General features: G+C 41.7%; 1 protein-coding gene across 1 annotated transcript; it reads right to left on the bottom strand.

Annotated features, from left to right (window-relative positions):
• Positions 1 to 4,616: 4,616 nt before the first annotated feature.
• On the bottom strand, positions 4,617 to 14,332 carry LOC139542027 (zinc finger protein ZFP2-like). The gene is made up of 2 exons (XM_071347001.1): positions 13,667 to 14,332; positions 4,617 to 7,267 (listed from the first exon to the last, which is right to left on the bottom strand). The coding sequence occupies exons 1-2, from the start codon at positions 14,079 to 14,081 to the stop codon at positions 6,294 to 6,296; spliced, it is 1,389 nt and encodes a 462-aa protein (XP_071203102.1). The 5' UTR covers positions 14,082 to 14,332; the 3' UTR covers positions 4,617 to 6,293.
• Between the last annotated feature and the right edge of the window lie 2,446 nt (positions 14,333 to 16,778).

The raw sequence follows: 16,778 nt of genomic DNA, 5'->3' as shown, positions 1-16,778 counted from the left end.
GTCAGCTGCTGCTGCTCCAATACAGTATGAGGTGAGACGGTGAACTGACGTTGAACCGGGCAGTCAGCTGCTGCTGCTGCTCCAATACAGTAGGAGGTGAGACGGTGAACTGACTTTGAACCGGGCAGTCAGCTGCTGCTGCTGCTCCAATACAGTAGGAGGTGAGACGGTGAACTGACGTTGAACCGGGCAGTCAGCTGCTGCTGCTGCTCCAATACAGTAGGAGGTGAGACGGTGAACTGACTTTGAACCGGGCAGTCAGCTGCTGCTGCTCCAATAGAGTATGAGGTGAGACGGTGAACTGACGTTGAACTGGGCAGTCAGCTGCTGCTGCTCCAATACAGTATGAGGTGAGACGGTGAACTGACGTTGAACTGGGCAGTCACCTGCTGCTGCTCCAATACAGTAGGAGGTGAGACGGTGAACTGACTTTGAACCGGGCAGTCAGCTGCTGCTGCTCCAATAGAGTATGAGGTGAGACGGTGAACTGACGTTGAACTGGGCAGTCAGCTGCTGCTGCTCCAATACAGTATGAGGTGAGACGGTGAACTGACGTTGAACTGGGCAGTCACCTGCTGCTGCTCCAATACAGTATGAGGTGAGATGGTGAACTGAAGTTGAACTGGGCAGTCAGCTGCTGCTGCTCCAATACAGTATGATGTGAGACGGTGAACTGGGCAGTCAGTCATTCATTCTGTACTATGAGTCTGGTCTAACATTGTTGGTACTGAAAAAGCCTACTGCACATTGTGGTGGAAATTCTAACCATTCAGGAGAGACTTTGTCATTTCTTCAAACAATCAACCTTTATTTGATAAGAATTGTAATAATGTAGCTGGTCAGCCCTGCACTCTGAGGTGGAAGGCCGAGAGCTCGATGACACAAGGAGTTCAGTAGCCTTATATAGTCAAGCTATCTTGTGCATATAGAAAACACGTGATCTTGGTATGTGTACGTGTGTGGAGAATAAGACACAAACTAACTGTGAATTGGTCGTCTCGTTCTGTAGCAACAGCTAGTTATTCTAGTTTTTCAGTGAGGTGTCAAAACAACAGGAAATCACTCTAGACACAGTTCCTGTGAAGTAGATCAATGGTTCCCCGAATTGGGGCAAGCATGCGCCTTTGGCCTGTCTGTTGAGAGGGTGTGTGGTTGCACACCCACACAAACATACACATAAACTTCTCAACCTTAAGGAGATCCTTCAACACATTAGATGTCATATCAATTTAGAGGTTAACATAGATTTTCCCTCACAACATTGCACAGAGAGAAATCAGACCCAGCCTGAACTGTGTGATGTAGTAGGGAGGGTTAGTTTCTCTAGAGATAAATCAGACCCAGACTGAACTGTGTGATGTAGTAGGGAGTTGTAGTTTCTAAAGAGAAAAATCAGATCCAGACTGAACTGTGTGATGTAGTAGGGAGTTGTAGTTTATCTAGAGATAAATCAGACCCAGACTGAACTGTGTGATGTAGTAGGCAGTTGTAGTTTCTCTAGATAAATCAGACCCAGACTGAACTGTGTGATGTAGTAGGGAGTTTGTTTCTCTAGAGATAAATCAGATCCAGCCTGAACTGTGTGATGTAGTAGGGAGTTGTAGTTTCTCTAGAGATAAATTAGACCCAGCCTGAACTGTGTGATGTAGTAGGGAGTTGTAGTTTCCAACAGGCCAATAATCTACGTAGTTTAGCGCATAAAACGTTGTAATTAACTTCAATGACCATAATCGACTGCGCACTTACTTGTCTTGTCTGTGTTTCTTTTACACCTGTTAAGTTCTAAATAAAGAGTAAAAACTCAGACGATAAGTAAAGCTCAAACCAAGTTTATTCACCCACTGAGTCACAGCTGCATAAGACCAAGACATATTCACACAAGCGCTGGTATTTAACCCTTTATGCTGAGTCTCCTCCTTACACCTCTGTTGCTAGGCAGAACATTAGTCACATCAGTTCTTCCTCACTTCATCTGACCTCGGCCTAAATTCCTCCCTCCTCCCCACCTCACGGCTGTCCTGTTGACTTGTACCAGACTGTGGCCCTTCTCCTCCCACCTCACGGTTGTCCTGTTGACTTGTTCCAGACTGTGGCCCTTCTCCTCCCCATCTCACGGCTGTCCTGTTGACTTGTACCAGACTGTGGCCCTTCTCCTTCCATAGGATCCCTGACGTCTAACAATAACACATTCTGACAGAATGTAAATGTTCTACATTCCCCTCTCTCAAACAGTGACATGAATAAGGATATTTCATATTTTCAAGATCAGAAGTCAGAATCCTTCACCTGCTATGTAAAAAAAGACAGCATTGACCATCGTGCATTCTTCTATCTGGGATATTTGGGACATCCCTACCCTAACCCCTAACCTTAACCCTTTTAAATGTCAACTTCAATGGGTTAGGGACGTCCCAAGGATGTATCTCTACCTGAAAATACATGATCGACGTGATTGATAGTTGGTATTCAGCAGTCATAAAGCCTTATTTACTTTAATGAACTACTAAAATAGTGATTTTGTCAGACAGCAGCTCTACATCCTTCCATCCCTCCTCAGCCTTCCTCTCCTCTGAAGACCCAGTGAGGGTGGAGCTCAGTCAGAGAGCTGTTGAGGGACTGGTTAGGAAGAACACTTCTACAGCCAGAGAGGTGAGAGGTCACACAAGGTTTAGATGGTAAATATTTATATTCCCTTCGCGGTTCATCACGTCAGCAAAAGGGAATATGTTCCATCATCCATGTTTATTTACATTAGTGGAAATTCTCACCCCCTTTGGCTGTATGAAAGTTAATTTCCCCACACATGCATTTGATATAATTAAGGTCATTTGTGTCAAATGTACTTATCCCCACTCATTCACCCCATCTCTTTACATTGCTGATGAATATTCGATGGCCAGACTCAAATTCCGAACACAATGCCCATCCTGGCAGATCTAAACCTAATGCAGCACATTGTGACTTTTGTGCATCCAGACCTAATGCAGTGATCAGAAGTCACATTTAGGTGCCAGGTGTAACTGAGGCCATAGATGCTCCATATCCATTACGAGTGTTTTATATAATATGACTTAATGTGTTTCTTTCTGTGTTGCAGGGGCAGTCAAGAAATGGAACGGCAAGCCCACAGAACATGACATAAGCAGAGCTGTGGGAGACCACCTCAAGCCCCTGGTAGAGCCGGGGGTGGTGTTTACCACTCCTTCAGCAGGCTGGAAAAGTGTGATTGATCTGTATGATCCATTTGTTTGTTTCAATTTTCAGTAGTTGAATCCTTTGACACTGATTTTCATACGAGGAGTCTGTTTTTTTTATTTCACCGTTATTTTACCAGGTAAGTTGACTGAGAACACGTTCTCATTTGCAGCAACGACCTGGGGAATAGTTACAGGGGAGAGGAGGGGGATGAATGTGCCAATTGTAAACTGGGGATTATTAGGTGACCGTGATGGTTGAGGGCCAGATTGGGAATTTAGCCAGGACACCGGGGTTAACACCCCTACTCTTACGATAAGTGCCATGGGATCTTTAATGACCTCAGAGAGTCAGGACACCCGTTTAACGTCCCATCCGAAAGACGGCACCCTACACAGGGCAGTGTCCCCAATCACTGCCCTGGGGCATTGGGATCTTTTTTTTTTGTTTAGACCAGAGGAAAGAGTGCCTCCTACTGGCCCTCCAACACCACTTCCAGCAGCATCTGGTCTCCCATCCAAGGACTGACCAGGACCAACCCTGCTTAGCTTCAGAAGCAAGCCAGCAGTGGTATGCAGGGTGGTATGCTGCTGTTGATAGGTCAGTCATTGGGTTCATTTGTTGAAATCAAGTCAAGCTTTATTTATACAGCACATTTCAGACATGGATGCAACACAATGGCTTCACAGGAAAAAACAATGAAAATAAACAGTACACAACATAAGAGGATGAAAAACAGAAGACTATTGAGCATTCTAAGGAAATGCCATTGATTACAATATTAATTGGATGCAACATCCAACCCCAAATATAAGCTTGTTTTTTAGGAGGGGTTCTGAAAGGGTGTCCACTGAAAGTTGACTAGTAACAACAACTGGGACCTAAAAGACACCCACCATGAGACCCACTAAATCTACCCAAGAAGAAGCAAACAAAAGAAAAACCCACACCAAACTTAAAGACAGGAAGCAAACCAAAAAGGTGGAGCAACTAAAGGTGTTGACTCTCCACATCTATCAAGACAACTGGAGCACTGGGCCAGAAACTCTTAAATAGAACCTGGACCAGCTCAGGTGAACCATCTTCCCACTAACGAGATGGACAAGCCAGCACAGGTGTAACACATACTAACTAAAGAGGTGACACCAATCAGTGCATCCTGTGCTAATGAGCTATACCTGCTGAAGTCCAACCTCAAAACATAAAATGGAAAAACCAAAGCCTGTAACACCTTTAGACAACAAATATATCCTATATCTCTGTTGGAAAGTTTGCTTACCACCAACAGAATACAACTTTAATTTCACATTATAATCAACTACAATGCTTCACCTTCTACAATTTAAACATGGTGTCTACTGGCTGTCAACAATTAAAAACAAGAAAAAACACATTTCTAAATCATAATATACAATCGTATCTTCTCCTTTTTCTTTCTATAGAATCCTAAAACTCACTAGCTTCTAGAACTCTCGTCCCCTTGGAACGAGCCCAAACAAAACTAATCTCCAATACGGAAAAACGTGCAGTCAAAATAAGATCCATGGCAACTCACTGGCTAAACGCAAAACACAAATCTTTATGACTGCCCACCCTTGAGAAAATCAGCAACCAAGTTGTCCTCACTACGGACATGTCTGATTTTAAGAGGAAACTCCTGCAATATCCGTAGTAACTTTCCACCTAACTGCAGCGCTTCTCTCTCTTTTCAGGGTTCACTAGATAGGCATGTTGTTGGATCGGGGCCCAGTCCCCAATGTCATGCTCTAGTACATTTGGGTTGGCACATCTGAGAATGAACCCCGATGTTCTAAAAGCAGGGCAACAATGTCAATATAATTGTACCCAAATATTGTCAGTTGGTTACATAAATATTTATGATTACTAAATGTTACATGAATATTAAACATGAAATATCAAAACCAAATGTACACCCCTTTGTTAATATGTATTGGCAATAATTCACTTAATGGTGAGGCATGGAATAATAAAACATGTATCTTTTGTCAGGCTGAATGTTTGAAATATGAGGTGATTTGAGTCATGCTTCTTCAGTAGTGGAATAAAGACAATTAGCACTTGAGTGTTGACTAGAAATGCTGGAGTGATGTAGGATTGTTAATAAAATTGATAGACCAATTTATTATACTGCGTCCATGTGTATAGGCTGCAAGTACGTTGAAATTAAGTTGTTTTAAAGTCATTGAAAAAAACAACCCAAAACAACATTTTCAACTTTCACATTCAACTACAACCGAAAGCATATTGGACTTTGTTTTCAATGTCTTTCCAATATTATTATTATTTTTTTTTTTTACAAGTTTCCAAATCAATAACCAATATGCAGAAACAGTTTGGGATAAATTGAAAACCTAAACATAAAATGTGCTATGTACACAAACATCTGCCACAATAATCATATTACTTGTATTTTTTTTTTAAACAAGCACCTTATAAACTGCACCAGAAACGCTTATGTTTTGACAAGTAGCAATAAATCACTGATATTGATTAGGGGGGAAATCAGGTTGTATGTGCTGTTGAAATGAACACAACTAAAAAAAAAAACATGGAAATGGGAGATATATTTTACCTCACTGGTTAGAGGACAACCTGCAGAAGACAGTCAGCTACATTTGGAGTGATGCATTTATATTTAGGGCTCGCTAAACAAAGGAACGCAACACTTATTTGTCATTACTCATCGATATCATGTTGAAATCAATTGTGCGAGGAGGGAGATGAGGTTGCACGTCCTGTTAAAACTAACAGCTCAAAAACCACACGGAATCTGGGAATAATGTGTACATCACTGGTTAGAGGACAATTTGTAGAAAACAGCTAGCTACATTTTGAAATGTTGCATTTTGATTCAAGTGGGTCACCAACACAGTAAGTGTAACACAACTCTTTTTTTGTTAGTCACTTTTTGTTAAATCACATAAATAGTACTCTTTCAATTCAGAGCCTGGATCTTTCCCCTGAGGCTAATATACATATCATGTTGAAATCAATAGAAAAGGGGGCAAACATTTAGGGTTCTACATTGTGACATTATTAAAATAATCCTTCTACATTGTGACATTACTTCATTGATATCATGAAACAACTCCTTCATGTATTTTCTGATGTTTAATCAGAGATCTTTTATCAGAGTATTTCTTCCCACATTGATTACAGCTATAAGGCTTCTCTCCTGTGTGTATTCTCTGGTGTAATGTCAGATGGCCAGATCTAGTAAAACTCTTCCCACATTGATCACATCTATAAGATTTCTCTCCTGTATGTATTCTCTGGTGTAACATCAGATGGTCAGATCTAGTAAAACTCTTCCCACATTGATCACAGCTATAAGGTTTCTCTCCTGTGTGTGTTCTCTGGTGTAAAGTCAGCTGGCCAGATGTAGTAAAACTCTTCCCACATTGATCACAGCTATAAGGTTTCTCTCCTGTGTGTATTCTCTGGTGTAAAGTCAGCTGGCCAGATGATGTAAAACTCTTCCCACATTGATCACAGCTATAAGGTTTCTCTCCTGTGTGCATTCTCTGGTGTATAGTCAGCTGGCCAGATGTAGTAAAACTAGTCCCACATAGATCACAGCTATAAGGTTTCTCTCCTGTGTGCATTCTCTGGTGTAAAGTAAGCTGGCCAGATGTAGTAAAACTCTTCCCACATTGATCACAGCTATAAGGTTTTTCTCCTGTGTGTCCCCGCTGGTGTACCATCAGGCTGTCTGGCCGAGAAAAACTCTTCCCACATTGATCACAGCTATGAGGTTTCTCTCCTGTGTGTGTTCTCTGGTGTATAGTCAGATGGCTAGGTGCAGTAAAACTCCTCCCACATTGATCACAGCCAAAAGATCTCTCTCCAGTGTGAATTCTTTGATGTATTTTAAGTTTTACTGAAGAGTTGAATCTTTTCCCACAGCCAGAGCAGCAGTTAGATTTCTTCCCTGTGGGTCTCTGCAGGTGTTTCTTGAGGAGTTCTGATCTGGAGAGACTCTTCTCTGCCTCGTCAGCATCATGATGTTGTTGAGGATCCCCAGAGGACCCACGATAGTCAAGTCTCTCTCCTGTGTGAATCACAAAGTCATACAGATGGTTAAAGGCCCACAACAGCAGAAATCCACTGTTTATTTGAGGTAAAAGGTGATGCCCAGAGCATACCCATGAAGTTGTACAACAATTGATGTCTGTTAAATTTGACAATTAAGAGAGTCAAGTTAGCAACAATAGTCATATTTTGTTATTCAAGTTGATGAAATCCTAATCACTGTGCCAGACAACTTTTGGTCTCCAATATAGGCCCCTTTCTCTGGGTTTGCTAAAATTGCGGCCCGAGGTCAATGCACACACAATTTGATGCAGAAACTCCTCCCTGCTAATGATGAAACCGCTAGTTATGGATGTAGTACATCTGCTAATGAGGATGTAATATATCTGCCTGAAGCAAAAATGGTAAGCGAAGATTTTAGTTTTTCACAATGTATTTTGAATATTACAGCGCAAGTCAGGAGTGCTACTCAAGGAAACTCACATTAAGCTCTGTGTCTATTCACTAATTCACCACCATAGGGAAGTTCTCATAGACTGACAGCAAAAATAGCCTCCATTTCCAGGTTGCTTATGAGTGCATTTCACATTACTTTGGATTATAATTGTAAGGCTTGTTTGAATCATCTGCTTAATATGTTTGTGTTATTGTCGCAAATCAACTGCTTTTTACTTAAAAAAACACTTCAACCAGTCAAATGCTTTTTGGCTATCTTTCCTATCAGCCTGACAATGAGGGTTTGTAAACTAAGTGTTAAACAAATTGGCCCATACCATCACCAAACAATAACATAGTAGAGGTCAACCGATACCGATTATTGGAGGATCAAAAAAAGCCGAATCCGATTAATCGGCCAATTTTATATATATATTTGTAATAATGACAATTACAACAATACTGAATGAACACTTATTTTAACTTAATATAATTCAAATAAATAATGAAACATGTTCCATTTGGTTTAAATAATGCAAAAACAAAGTGTTGGAGAAGAAAGTAAAAGTGCAATATGTGCCATGTAAAAAAAGCTAACGTTTAAGTTCCTTGCTCAGAACATGAGAACATATGAAAGCTGGTGGTTCCTTTTAACATGAGTCTTCAATATTCCCAGTTAAGAAGTTTTAGGTTGTAGTTATTATAGGAATTATAGGACTATTTCTATACCATTTGTATTTCTTATAACTTTGACTATTGGATGTTCTTATAGGCACTATAGTATTGCCAGCCTAATCTTGGGAGTTGATAGGCTTGAAGTCATAAACAGAGCTGTGCTTCAAGCATTGCGAAGAGCTGCTGGCAAATGCAGGAAGTGCTGTTTGAATGAATGCTTACGAGCCTGCTGCGGCCTACCACTGCTCAGTCAGACTGCTCGATCAAATCATAGACTTAATTATAATATAATAAACACAGAAATACGAGCCTTAGGTCATATTCAATTTAATATTGCTCTTCACGGAGCCCAGGAACAGGCGGGGCCAAACAGGTGTTGATACCTCGTTTCCCTCCTTCAGGGAACAGTAATTATAGTCATAAAGTTACACTCCCTTTCAGTCGGTCAACTTCGGTACAACATACTATGGGAAATACAATCATTCCCCATGCCGACCCAAACGGATACTAAATTAAACGGCCCCTGGCAGACCACCCAGACCTGACCCCGCAAGATGCGTCAGTTTTGTAAATTTATTCATTGTCTTTTGTTTGAAACACTCCTGTCAATGTTGAGTAAGGACGCACACACCTAATTACGCATATAGAAGTAGGACTAGTCTACCTGGTGTCATGACTTTGGCCTGGGGGTAGGTTTATGACAGTCATAAATACCTCTCCCCCCTTTTTCCTCTCTCTACCCTACTGATGTGACATTTGAAAATCCTTTGGTTAACATAGAGATTCTGGGAACATCAGAAGGTGGGGGGAAATGAACCATATTCTGGTAATCCGACCAATTGAACATATGCGGTGGTACTTAATGAATACGATGTCAGTTCGGTTGTCATCTGAGACATTCTCATCAATGATAGGATGACAAACTCTACAGTGGAAAGTCTGCACATTGTAGTTATCGGATTCACATGGAATTGTTGTTAAATTTAAATGTTTGAATATAAAATTATTGATGAAGAGATTAAATGTAATTTTAGCTTCCAAATGAGAGATTTGGTTTTCATAAGGTTAGGGCTCTGCTCAATCAGTGGCCCGCCCCTGTGAAGAGACATGGGTTATAAAACTTTTAAACACACCCTTCTCCCTTCACTATATAAAGCCTTGACGAAAATGTAACCTCCTGTTCCGGGGATGTTAGGATGACAATCCGATGTCAGAATGGTTCAGATGTCAACTACAGAACTAAGCCAACCTCAGCGTGAGCTTTGGTTGCGAATGGTATGAACTTTGAACTCTTATTCACTACAGAAGTGATACCTCCTAGCCGTTCAGTTGGCAACAGCAGCTGCAAACGTGGGCTAGGAAAGAACAGACAGAGTATCCCGTCTACCACACAACGACGTTACTACAACGTATTCAATTTACCAGCAGAGACATTCTTCAAAGCAACACGGCCTTCCATCTACCACCAACCTACCGAAGCGCAGCTCAGAGTAAATATTTATTGCATTTTCCTTTTCCAAATGGGCGGTAATTTAGAATGCATAAGATACTGTATTTACGATAGCATGGCTTCTCCCTTTGTTCCTCAAGTCTTCCCGCTCTTTCACTCAAACCCAGCCCCCTTTTCTTTTGTGTAACCAGCTGTCATATCTGGACGTTTTCCTTTATGACGTAATTTGTAATCAAGGTATGATTCATTCTGTGTATATGTAATTCTGTGTGATTAGTTAGGTATTTAGTAAATAAATAATTAAACCCAATTTTGTATTGCTGATTCAACTTGTTAGCCAGGGTTCGTGAAGATAACCAAGAATTTACAACTTTCAGATGAGACTGAAATAAGGTGACGATTAATATTGACTGCTATTGATGTAAAATATTACTAGGTCTTTAAGAGTTTATTCGGAAGATAACAGCTCTATAAATATTATTTTGTGGTGCCCCGACTTTCTAGTTAATTACATTTACATGATTAGCTCAATCAGGTAATATTAATTACGGAGAAAGGATTTTATAGAATAGCATGTCATATCACTTAATCCGGCATAGCCAAAGACACTGGCCTGTTCGCAAATGTAGGTCTATAAATGTGCCCATTTGGGGATGTCTCATAGTATTTCTGATTGTCTTAACGCTGCACCACTAATGAGTTGTGGAGCTTCTCATCTGGACAAGAGGAATACCTATGTGAGAATGCTGTTCATCGACTACAGCTCAGCATTTAACACCATAGTACCCTCCAAACTCGTCATCAAGCTCGAGACCCTGGGTCTTGATCCCGCCCTGTGCAACTGGGTCCTGGACTTCCTGACGGGCCGCCCCCAGGTGGTGAGGGTAGGTAACATCTCCACCCCGCTGATCCTCAACACTGGGGCCCCACAAGGGTGCGTTCTGAGCCCTCTCCTGTACTCCCTGTTCACCCATGACTGCGTGGCCATGCACGCCTCCAACTCAATCATCAAGTTTGCGGACGACACTACAGTGGTAGGCTTGATTACCAACAACGACGAGACGGCCTACAGGGAGGAGGTGAGGGCCCTCGGAGTGTGGTGTCAGGAAAATAACCTCACACTCAACGTCAACAAAACAAAGGAGACGATTATGGACTTCAGGAAACAGCAGAGGGAGCACCCCCCTATCCACATCGACGGGAGAGTAGTGGAGAAGGTGGAAAGTTGTAAGTTCCTCGGTGTACACATCACGGACAAACTGAATTGGTCCACCCACACAGACAGCGTTGTGAAGAAGGCGCAGCAGCGCCTCTTCAACCTCAGGAGGCTGAAGAAATTCGGCTCGTCACCAAAAGCACTCACAAACTTCTACAGATGCACAATCGAGAGCATCCTGTCGGGCTGTATCATCGCCTGGTACGGCAACTGCTCCGCCCACAACCGTAAGGCTCTCCAGAGGGTAGTGAGGTCTGCACAACGCATCACCGGGGGCAAACTACCTGCCCTCCAGGACACCTACACCACCCGATGTCACAGGAAGGCCATAAAGATCATCAAGGACAACAACCACCCAAGCCACTGCCTGTTCACCCCGCTATCATCCAGAAGGCGAGGTCAGTACAGGTGCATCAAAGCAGGGACCGAGAGACTGAAAAACAGCTTCTATCTCAAGGCCATCAGACTGTTAAACAGCCACCACTAACATTTAGTGGCCGCTGCCAACATACTGACTCAACTCCAGCCACTTTAATAATGGGAATTGATGGAAATTATGTAAAAATGTATCACTAGCCACTTTAAACAATGCCACTTAATATAATGTTTACATACCCTACATTACTCATCTCATATGTATATGTATATACTGTACTCTATACCATCTACTGCATCTTGCCTATGCCGTTCTGTACCATCACTCATTCATATATCTTTATGTACATATTCTTTATCCCTTTACACTTGTGTGTATAAGGTAGTAGTTGTGGAATTGTTAGGTTAGATTACTTGTTGGTTATTACTGCATTGTCGGAACTAGAAGCACAAGCATTTCGCTACACTCGCATTAACATCTGCTAACCATGTGTATGTGACAAATAAAATTTGATTTGATTTCTCAAAGCACATTTTTTTCACCTCAAACAGCAAGTGAACAAAGTCTAATCAAAATCAATTGCAAATGAGAATAACTCCTCAAAGTATTTGAAAAATATTTCCAGCTCCCGCCCTTTCGATAACCACTCGGCACAAAAGGGAAAAATGTAATGCTCTGATCCAGTGGAAATGTCATAAAATACCTGATTACTTCTTATCCCTTTCACAAATAGCCTACAGCTGTGTCTGTCCCAAACTCACTGGCGCGGGAAACTGAGAGCCCAGAATATTTTATACAATGTTTCAAGTTTGTTGTAGACAGGTCATGTGATTTATAGGATTTGTTTGCAATGTTTTTATTTGTTGGCTTTATGTAGGCTATTTTTTTACATAATTGGCAATGGCAATAAAAGTCACTTTTAGATTTGTGTAATTTTCATTTAGATTTAGATAGAATGTAAATTAATCACAGACAATGATTTTGAGATACTATTATAAATTAAATGAAACTGCTCCAGTAAAATGTGCATATTAAAATCATAACTGGCACGCATCGGTAGAAAAGGTCAGATAGATTTACACTCCAAATGTAGGTTGCCGACTGCTTGTGTAGCCTATTACCAGCAACGTAAGAATTTACGAAGGCCAGCAGGAGGAGGTGGTTCAGGAATATTTTTTTTCTCTTCTGGTTGGGCAATATTGATGTAATGGCATGAAAATAAATTGGCTGAATATTATACAATGACTTATCAACAGCTCTAACAATTTGACCCCCACAGGAAATCTACAATGGCAATTCTAGAATATACTATATATCTTAGAAACCTGGTTAAACTATCACTATGACATCATGGATGAATTCTAGAATACACTATATAGCCTAGAAACCTGGTTAAACTATCATCATGACATCATGGATGAATTCTAGAATACACTATATAGCCTAGAAACCTGGTTAAACTATCCTTATGACATCATGGATGAATTCTAGAATATACTATATAGCCTAGAGACCTGGTTAAACTATAATTTTGACCTCATGGATGGCCAGTTCTTGTATTCATAGTGTAGTGAATTCAGGGGGTAGCCCTGAGCTGGACTCAAATCTGGGTCCAGTGACTGTCAAGCCAACACCTTTTAACTGTTACGCCAAGATGTCTGAACTTCTTGACGAGATCGCTAGGTTTTGGGTTAAGGTTGATACAATAGCTTTCTCTATGAATTTGAGTGGTTACATTTCTCCAGCCCCCATCCCTCAGCCGTTTACCAAACAAAGTCTCTGAGCAGCCATTTTGTTTCAGTTTAAATCCTAGGTTGTCCCTTTAAAAAAGCCACACATCAATCAACAAACCAATCTGCAGTTGAAACAATATCAAAGCTGCAATTCCACCACTGTTTTGGTAATACGATGATGGATGGGGCTGGAGAACTGTAACTAGTCTCTAATTCATAGACAGACCTATGGAGGCAAGGACTGACCATCCATGATATAAGCATTATAGTTTTAACCATGTTGAGGCTATACAGTGTTGGTTTACATTGTTTCTAGACATTGGAGTAAAAAAAGCTTACTTTGGGTTCTGATGGGGTACAACAGTTGAACTAAGTTCATGAGGCATGTGTTATATTCTTCAAGAATCAATGGCTATAAATAAATAATTTTAATGTCACAATATGGATGTAGCAATTGCATATTTCCCCTTTAACGCCACACATCAGTTCAACAACTGCAGAGTTTGTGCCTCTGTATTTAAGACAGTACTTACTAGTGTTAATCAGGGAACGGTTTCTCAAAACCATTTTACGGCTAAGTTCACCACTGGATGCCTTAAGATGCGTTTGGGAAACCGGAACTAGATACCCAGTTTCCTTCTCTTCTTCCTCCTCCTTTCTCGATGTGAAAGTCATCTCCACCTCATCTTTCACTCCAAAAACTGCATCCTCTTCTTTCTCTTCCCCCTCTTCTTTCACTGCAACATCCTCCTCCTCTTTCACTCTGAACACGTCTTCCTCTTCTTTCACCGAACCGTCTTTCTCTTCTTTAACTACAACAGCCTCATCCTCAACTTCTTGTTTTACTGTGATATCCTGCTCTTCCTTCTCCTCTTTGACGAGAGCTTCTTTCTCCGTCCAGCAGACCTCCTCTTCTTTAGCAGGACGAGAGTAGTTTAGTAAGCTCATGGTCGGAGATGTTAGCTAGCTAGGCTAATGCTAACTTAACCAGCCCGCTAGCTGACTAATAACAACGCCGTAAATATGAAATTAAATCGGATAACTAACTAGACGACAGAAGTGGGTTTAAAACACAGTGGCTAATATACACTAAAGCGTCTAAATAGCTTTATTGGTTCAGCTATTTTGGCTAGCAAGCTACGGATGTGGCTGACTAACTGTTGCCGCTGTTGAAAGAAGCGTTCCGTCCACTAGATTATACGTCACACTAGCAGCACTGCCTTAAATCCCAACATCCATCTGCTGACTGGAGTGGGTAACGCAGTTGATTAAAATGTATATTTGAAATGTTTTACAAAAAGTTATAGGGTAGGAATCAGGGACGTTTGAGATCGACTGAGTTTTTTTTACACCTTCCAATGTAAATCCATTGAACGAGACAAGTTACCAGTCAGGACATATTGCTAATGCTCTTCCCATTCATAACCCGAATGACAATTAACTTGTGGGCGGTGGTGGTGATGACGGCTTATTGGATGACGTCGTCCATCGGGATTCCCCCAAAAAGAAGATGCTCTGGATTGATCACTGGAGTCAGGTGTGAAGGAGGAGGTTGATCATCAGGAGTCAGATGTGAAGGAGGAGGTTGATCATCAGGAGTCAGATGTGAAGGAGGAGGTTGATCATCAGGAGTCAGATGTGAAGGAGGAGGTTGATCATCAGTGAATCTCTAGGATTGTGGCTGGGCTGGCGTTTCCACTTCCAGCTTGGTCATGTATTTTGATGCATTGAATGTTGATATTGTTGATATTGAACCTATGTTATATATTGGTACCTCCTGTTTCATGAAGTGATGTCACTAAGTACTGCCCCTATATATACAATGCATTCGGAAATTATTCAGACCCCTTCACCTTTTCCACATTTTGTTACGTTACAGCCTTATTCTAAAATGGATAAAATAATTTTTTCCCTCATCAATCTACACACAATACCCAATAATGACATCACAATATCCCATAAGACATCACATTGCCCCATAATGACATCACAATGCCCCATATTGACATCACAATACCCCATTACGAGAAAGCAAAAACAGGTAAATAAATGAAAAAAATCGATTTTCTTTCAAAAACAAGGACATTTCTAATTGACCCCAAACTTTTGAATGGTAGTGTACATCTATCTACATGATGTATTGTTACACCATGTAGGAGCAGTATAGACCTAGTCTGTTCATTATATGCATCTACATGATGTATTGTTACACCATGTAGGAGCAGTATAGACCTAGTCTGTTCACTATATACATCTACATGATGTATTGTTACACCATGTAGGAGCAGTATAGACCTAGTCTGTTACATTTACATTTAAGTCATTTAGCAGACGCTCTTATCCAGAGCGACTTACAAATTTGTGCATTCACCTTATGATATCCAGTGGAACAACCACTTTACAATAGTGCATCTAACTCTTTTAAGGGGGGGGGGGTTAGAAGGATTTCTTTATCCTATCCTAGGTATTCCTTAAAGAGGTGGGGTTTCAGGTGTCTCCGGAAGGTGGTGATTGACTCCACTGACCTGGCGTCGTGAGGGAGTTTGTTCCACCATTGGGGTGCCAGAGCAGCGAACAGTTTTGACTGGGCTGAGCGGGAACTGTACTTCCTCAGAGGTAGGGAGGCGAGCAGGCCAGAGGTGGATGAACGCAGTGCCCTTGTTTGGGTGTAGGGCCTGATCAGAGCCTGAAGGTACGGAGGTGCCGTTCCCCTCACAGCTCCGTAGGCAAGCACCATGGTCTTGTAGCGGATGCGAGCTTCAACTGGAAGCCAGTGGAGAGAGCGGAGGAGCGGGGTGACGTGAGAGAACTTGGGAAGGTTGAACACCAGACGGGCTGCGGCGTTCTGGATGAGTTGTAGGGGTTTAATGGCACAGGCAGGGAGCCCAGCCAACAGCGAGTTGCAGTAATCCAGACGGGAGATGACAAGTGCCTGGATTAGGACCTGCGCCGCTTCCTGTGTGAGGCAGGGTCGTACTCTGCGAATGTTGTAGAGCATGAACCTACAGGAACGGGTCACCGCCTTGATGTTAGTTGAGAACGACAGGGTGTTGTCCAGGATCACGCCAAGGTTCTTAGCACTCTGGGAGGAGGACACGATGGAGTTGTCAACCGTGATGGCGAGATCATGGAACGGGCAGTCCTTCCCCGGGAGGAAGAGCAGCTCCGTCTTGCCAAGGTTCAGCTTGAGGTGGTGATCCGTCATCCACACTGATATGTCTGCCAGACATGCAGAGATGCGATTCGCCACCTGGTTATCAGAAGATTCATTATATGCATCTACATGATGTATTGTTACACCATGTAGGAGCAGTATAGACCTAGTCTGTTCATTATATACATCTACATGATGTATTGTTACACCATGTAGGAGCAGTATAGACCTAGTCTGTTCACTATATACATCTACATGATGTATTGTTACACCATGTAGGAGCAGTATAGACCTAGTCTGTTCATTATATGCATCTACACGATGTATTGTTACACCATGTAGGAGCAGTATAGACCTAGTCTGTTCATTATATACATCTACATGATGTATTGTTACACCATGTAGGAGCAGTATAGACCTAGTCTGTTCACTATATACATCTACATGATGTATTGTTACACCATGTAGGAGCAGTATAGACCTAGTCTGTT

Source organism: Salvelinus alpinus, chromosome 17, assembly GCF_045679555.1.
Source record: "Salvelinus alpinus chromosome 17, SLU_Salpinus.1, whole genome shotgun sequence".
NCBI lineage: Eukaryota > Metazoa > Chordata > Actinopteri > Salmoniformes > Salmonidae > Salvelinus > Salvelinus alpinus.
The sequence above is the reverse complement of the archived record's forward strand: the minus strand, read 5'-3'. Positions and strand labels throughout refer to the sequence as shown.

What these genes read in the sequence shown, in the direction of transcription:
- LOC139542027 (XM_071347001.1), bottom strand. Translation starts at nt 14,081, where the DNA reads ATGAGCTTACTAAACTACTCTCGTCCTGCTAAAGAAGAGGAGGTCTGC. An exon ending in CCGTTCCCTGATTAACACTA is followed by an intron (nt 7,268 to 13,666) that starts GTAAGTACTGTC and finishes TGATTCACACAG; the next exon opens with GAGAGAGACTTGACTATCGT.